General features: G+C 31.2%; 1 protein-coding gene across 1 annotated transcript; it reads left to right on the top strand.

The window, feature by feature from the left end:
- The first annotated feature begins 2761 nt into the window (after positions 1–2761).
- LOC126838410 (uncharacterized) lies at positions 2762–6240 on the top strand. Its single transcript, XM_050572805.1, has 6 exons — positions 2762–3627; positions 4851–4952; positions 5022–5159; positions 5287–5370; positions 5687–5843; positions 6014–6240. The coding sequence occupies exons 1-6, from the start codon at positions 2799–2801 to the stop codon at positions 6084–6086; spliced, it is 1383 nt and encodes a 460-aa protein (XP_050428762.1). The 5' UTR covers positions 2762–2798; the 3' UTR covers positions 6087–6240.
- The last annotated feature ends 938 nt before the right edge of the window (positions 6241–7178 follow it).

The raw sequence follows: 7178 nt of genomic DNA, 5'->3' as shown, positions 1-7178 counted from the left end.
ATAGAAATACAATATACAATTAATATTGTATTCTCTTAACAGCGCAATAAAATAATATGACTAACATTTTTAATATTTTCTACTAAAATTACTAAAAAAAAAAAACTATTCTTTTATTTAGCTACAGGCTACAGCTAATTTATTGATATGTTAAAAATTGTTTTTCGCCAAGAGCATTTTTATTTAAACGATCAACGATCTTTATAAATAAATATCAAAGAGAGTATAAAACTACATTCAAGTATACGTTGAGTATGGTTTCAACAATCATGTTTTTTTTATTATTTTATTTTACTTGCAATGCTAGGAAAACATAAATAATTACAAAAAATACAGGTACGTCATAACTAGACCTTCGTCAATTATTCTTTCTCAGATGAAAGTTATTTATGGTATTTTAACTACAAATTATTAAACATCCTTAATAGGACGAACTGTCAATTATAACTGACGGTGTCAATAGCTACACATAATACATTTATTGAATTAGACAATACAGAAAATAATAATTGGATCATTATAAGAAAAATCCAGTCTTCCTTACATGATTTAATAAAAAAAATATAGTTTTTTTTAATAACTGTATTGTTTTGCGTATCTACTTATATGAATAACGATGAAATTTCTAGTTTTTTATTAAACTTAGTAAAATATTTCATATGTATTTACTATTTAATTATGCTAACACAAATTATATACATGTAAAATACAATAACGAAAGTTTTGTTACACGTTTTTAAAATATAACGACTAACATCTAAAAATTATGTTTATGATTCTTGAATGATGACGCCAAACTATTAAGTATACAATTATTTTTATACAGCGGACTAGCCAACTAGGTTTCTTAGTTTTTCATTAATAAAACTTAAAACATAATTGAATTCATTTAGTTAAGTAAAAAATCTCATAAATATAAAATAAAGAATATAAGTTTGCTTATGATTTGTTAAGTATATTTTATGGCATTGGTGTAAAACAAAATTACATTAAACAAGACAACTTGAACAATGAATGTATTTATTATATCAGTGAGGGTGATTATTTAATCAAGAGCAAACAAAGCAGTACCCGTACATAGAATGTGGTAGCGGGTGCATTAAACAATGGTAAGCGGATTTTGAGGCGGTATAGCGAATAAGCATCATTTAGGGGATTTATGTTATTATTATTGTTATTAAAATTATTAATACCCACGCACACACACACACACACGCGCGCGCGTTTAAACTTATAAATACCGAGGGGTGTAAGGGGTGTGCCTCTACTAACAAGGGGTTGGACCCAAATAATCGGTCGGTAATCGCCACGTGTGCATCAATTCCTATCCCTTCAGAGTCATTTCTTTCTCAATCGGTAGATGTAAGCATGCGTATGTACTCTTGTAAGCATATCCCCCACCTCACCTAAGACATAGATAATATAATATATAAATTTAAAATCCGCTATAGTATATAAAGTATAAACTTCCATATTAACTATCATTACATAATTACCTGTTCAATCAGGAAGTTTTAAATAATGTTTATTATTTGCTAGATCTTTTCCAAAAAAATAGTTATTACTATTATTATTATTACTTTTATTAACAATATCCAAAAATTAAGGAAAACTTAACCATACGAAAAATGACTCATTACCTCATATTAATTAAAAGGTTTTTAAAATCGTAATTTAAAGCTATAACTATACTTAATGTATGTCTATTAATATAGCCACGAAGAGTGTTATTAATGTTTTTCAGACTACCATAGCCGATAGCGTCTTTTGACAACGTTTTTTTATCATTTTTCCTTATTACTATTATTATTGGTCAGTATTATAACTAAAAAAGAATACTATTTTGTTAGAGGTCATAGAATTAACAAAATGAATAATAAAAAAAATGGCCATGTACATTTTATAGAAATATTTAATCTTTATCAAATTTATACACTATTAACATTTTGCTTGTAACACAAAAGAGTCGATTATATACCGGATGTCACATCCAGATGGTAATTGTGTAAAATTAAATATAGAATAATTTACATACTGAACAATGTTCTATAATTATTTGCCACAGCAACTTAGCTAAAATTATATTTATTTAAAAAAATGTTGAATATAAAAATAGTTAGTTCATTTAAAAGTTTAAGTATATTTAACTAGTTAAATGGGATTTCATCTCTCGAGCGTGTACAGTGTACATAAAGTATTGCATTAGTATTACGTTATTGTTGTTATAGTAAACGTTACGATAAGCAAGGGAGGTAATTCGTGGTTTTTCGGAGGCAACTAGTATGCGCCCCTTAATGATACCTGTGCGTTATAATAACAGTAGAGATAATCTTCCGCCATGTACTAAAAATAGCGGCAACGCGTGATATCATTTGAAATCTTTACGACTTACAAGTTACAACAAATTGGGTAATACATTTTCAGAAAAATACGGATTAGGTTTATCACATATGTTTACACTTTAACCACAATCACAAATATATAAACTTCCGTCGTATGTCCATCGATTCATTTTGAAAGAACTAAATATTATTGTTTGTTTACAAGTAGGTCAAATAAAACGACCCCGCACAATGTAAATGCCGCGCACGCGCATTATCGTCATTCGCGCGTTCTGGGCTAAAAAAAAAAAAAGGCCACGAAGGGCATTAAAGTTAATCATTTCAACGCCGCTTATCATTATGTAATTGAAGTAGATAAAAATAGGTATAAGAAGATAAGAAAAAATGTTTTTTCAATGTATAAATTTGACCTTTGCATCGTGGGGCCAATTGATCATCTTTATATTAACGGTAAACATGTTTAGTGTGCGAACAATAACGATAGAACCATTAGTGCTCGTGTACTTTATGACCGCTATTTTGTCGTCAAATCTGGCCACTAATTTGCTTCTTTACAAAGCGTGCGTGCCAAACACAGTCGACGGCGAAGAATGGCGGCCAGCGGCGGGCGAAAAGTGTCCGGACGAGGCGAAAGCACAACACGTTATCAGTGAAATCAACGCTTGGAAATACTTGGTTTTGTACACGGTACCGGCGGTGGTTACGTTTTTCGCAGGCCCGTGGAGCGACAGGCACGGATGTCGTCGTCGGCCGTTGATTTTCATTGCGGTCGTCGGCCAGATCGGCACCGATCTGCTGAACGCCTACTGTTCGTGGAACTGGACACTGTCGCCCAACGTCACCGCTGTCCTTCAGGTACCCGCCTTGCTGGTGACCGGCAGCACCACTCTCATGTACATGGGGGTGTTCACGCAAGTGGTCGACGGCACCGACGTGCACACTAGAACCTTCCGGTTCGGCATCGTCGTGTTCATGTTGACGATCGGTTCCACCGCGGGACAGCTGATTTTCGGGTTCATCGTACCCGCTATCGGATTCTTAAAGTCATTTCTCGTGTGCGCCGCTATGGGTGCGACTGCTCTTGGTCTGGGCGTTTGCCTCATACCGGACTTGTCCACCGACTATACCAAAGTCGGATTTTGGCAAGACGTCGGCCAAACAATCAGTCCGAATATCGTTGCCGACTGTTTTAGAACTGTGAATCGAAAGAGAAAATACAATAAAAAAATAGTGTTGCTAATAACTATACTGATTGCTGCGCCACTGACTAGTGGTGTATTTGACGGTGAGTATCCTAAGTATATTCAAAACTCTAGGGGTTCAATGTTTATAAATACTTATATAATATTAGTTTTTTTTTGGTTTGGAGTCTATATTTCGCGTGAGAAAATCGTTTTGAAATAAAGAGAGAAAAAAACGAATTTAAGTATGGTTTAAATAGACTAAGAAAAAGCGTACGACAGAGTACCTAGATAGGTATTATTAACAGTTTTGAAGAAGAATAGTATCAAAAAAATGTATATAACAAATTAATAGAGGATATGTGTGAAGGAGCGAAAACGAGGGTAAATGTGTAGTGACAGACGGTGTGAGTTATCATTAGTCTACACTTGTAGGGCCCGACTGGCCCACTGTGATATTGTGCTACAGTAGCGGCCGTGGCAAGGAAATAGGCCTCCTTTCGCAAATTTGTCAATGATAAATAACTCTGTAGAGTTGGTCAACATGGGGATTTTCAGAATGTTAAAAGTCGAAAAATCAAATGCTTCAAAATACCATTTTCAGACTATAAAACAAATTTAGATTTTTAGAATGCTAGTTCAAAGTAAAGTTTAGTAATGAGTGGGTTTGTGATAAAGGCGGATAACTCGCTAACAGTGAAGAGGGTAAACATAAAGTGATTGGATGATGTGAAGTCTATTGACATGGATAACAAGAGTAACTGAATAAAAAAATTGTACGATGTGTTACTAAGTGAAGTGAAGATATGAGAATGAGCTTGATTAGTTAGAAATAGGTATGCGAGATAGTTGGAAAATTGTGCCAAAAATTTAATTACAAAATGTTAAGTATGTGTTCAGCATCACTGCCACTATTTGTAGTCCTTAGCTTATTCGAGTTCACACTTTCTACTCATCTCGAAATCAATTATTGTGATTTACAAACAGTTAAAAAATGAGTGGAAAATCCAATTATATAGTTTACATTAATAAATATATTATTAAATGGACATTTGACATTTTGTTTGCGGATGATGTAGAGTTGACAATAGAACAGATTTAATGTTAGGAGTAAATTTAGAGCAATGGAAGGTGGCAATGAAAACAAATTGTTTGAAAATAAGCAGATAAGAGCAGAAGAAGAAGAGGATTCGGAAAATAGTACAGAACTTGAAGAGAAAGTGGTAATTGAGTAGAGAAATAGGAAGTTACAAATAGGAAAATAAAAGACAACTGAAAATAAATGCTACCTTACAGCTAATCAAAATATAATGCGTTTCTAATTCAGGTGAACTTTCACTGATGTATATGTTTGTAAGACAAAAATTCAACTGGGATGAGTCAAACTTCAGTATATATATTGGATGCACGATGAGCGTTATGATGACAGGTTTAAAATATTTGCATTATTATTTGTAATAAAGTTAATGAAAAAAATCTTAAAAGCGTTTTTTCTTAGGAACCATACTAACCTTGTGGATTATGAGTAAATTGCTTGAGATTAACGATTCAATGATTGGTCTTATTGCTTCCGTATTTGATGTAGCTACTGCTGTATCATTTCTAATAGCTTCACAAAGTTGGCATCTATATTTAAGTAAGACTAAATAGTTATTTTCAAATTACGAAAAGAAAAAAATTTTAAATTGTTAAAAAAACATATTATAAAATTAGGACTTATAATACTTTGAATAATACGAGTAGTTTTTTTTTAATTTTTTCAGTACCACCTTTACAACTATTTCGTGGCGCAGCACTTTCAATAACTGGTTCAATAACTTCAAAATGTGTCAAAGCACACGAACTTGGTATTTATAATTGACTTACTTTTTTTTGTTTTTAAAAATTTACTGTCAGAAAGCATATTTTATTGTTGTAAGTTTTATGAAACTATTTGTTAACCAGTTAAGTTTCTACATTTTACTTTGAAATAATTTTAGAATAGCACTAAAAATCATATTTGATCCTAATATTGTTTACGTAGAAATGCACAATTTATCTATAGACCAACATACTTACCAATATATTTCATAGTTTACTTTTTATTAGGTATATGTTATGGTTTATTAATGGAAAAAAAACTATTTATAGTGAACTTTTAATAATTTACTAAAATTATATTAGGTGCCGTTAATTCAGCGAGACTTGTAATGGAGTGTTCTTTGAAAGCCATTATTACTACAATGTATAATATCGTATATAGCAGGACTTTGGAAACAATGCCCAGTGCTTTTTTTATCATTAGTATAGTGTTGACAATACCGTTACTTGGCTGTTTTGCGTAAGTACATAATAAACAAAAATATATACTTGTCGTCATTAAAATTTAATTAACCAATTGTAAAGTATATATATATATAAATTGTATACGTTATATTTTTAATGTAATATGTTCATTCTATACATTTGCGTGCAATCATACTTATTTAAAATATACTCAATTATTTTTAGCACAACTTACTATTTGTCAAGGGACCGAGTGAAGTCAACTGAGTGTCAACCAAAATTACAAAATGAACTTTAGATATAAATTACTACAGAAGTATAGTACCATCAACGATCGATTCCTGCGAATTATGATTTAGTATGTTCTGATTGCCGATCTGGCTCAAATGTGTATGGTATTTAAATGTTGAAATAATAAATAACTTAAATATGCTGTAAACGTTTTAACTTTACTTGGTCTAGCTGTCTCTAGAGCTTAATCAGAACTTTAAAACACATTTGATAATGGCTAGTGGCTACCATATTAATTATTTTGTATCTTGAACCGAGGTACAAAATTATTAATGTTAGTTGGCTATTTCTATAAGTATTTAAATTATTGCAAACATTGTTAATTTAAACTTTTCACTAAGATTAATTTCTGTAACGGAGTGTTATTAAAATAGGACAGGTGCTCAGAGTCGGTATACGTTGCATGTAAATTGATGTTATTGTAACAAAATATGTATGCTATTACCAATTAAGGATTGATATACTTGAATAGTTTACCATCAAACTAACAATATCAAAAGACATTTTTATTGTCTTTATTACAGGCTATATTTAAATAAAATATTGAAGGAATACATTTTACCAACTAATCTACAAGTCTACTATAGACTAAAATGAGTTATTTCAGGGTAAGAGTGATTTATTCACCTTATACCACTACGGTTACACATTATAAAATGTTTTTATATTATAATATATTACAAGTAGACAATACGTTTAATAACAAATGTTACTATCCAGTATCACTATTTTAGCATCAAAACTATTGTGTGGGTAAAGGTATGCCTAATTAATGTTCCATACAAAATTCGACTATATCGGACTGTTCTCCTGGAAGATACAGCAATTTAATGTTGAAGGTTGAAAAACCTGTCAATTTTTTTTTTTCGGTTGTAAGGATGAAGGAATTTACTTTTTCTACTTTTGACCCACCAAAGTACAAATCCGAAGCTAAAAGGTTTTTAATTAAAACTAATTATTGATGTATTGTAATATGCTGATAAATAATGTAATCCATTTCTGAACTAACGTCAAACGTGTTACGACTTGGTTTACCATTTTAATTTGCATTGTATTTTAAGATCGGAACATGAAAAAAAATTATTCCCAGTTTATTTAT

The sequence above is a fragment of the Adelges cooleyi genome, unplaced genomic scaffold, assembly GCF_023614345.1.
Source record: "Adelges cooleyi isolate 19-005CV unplaced genomic scaffold, UGA_ACOO_1.1 ACOO_flye_CR_arks_rails_tigmint_CR_PRNA_30, whole genome shotgun sequence".
Lineage (NCBI taxonomy): Eukaryota > Metazoa > Arthropoda > Insecta > Hemiptera > Adelgidae > Adelges > Adelges cooleyi.
This window is presented reverse-complemented; position numbering and strand designations above follow the sequence as displayed.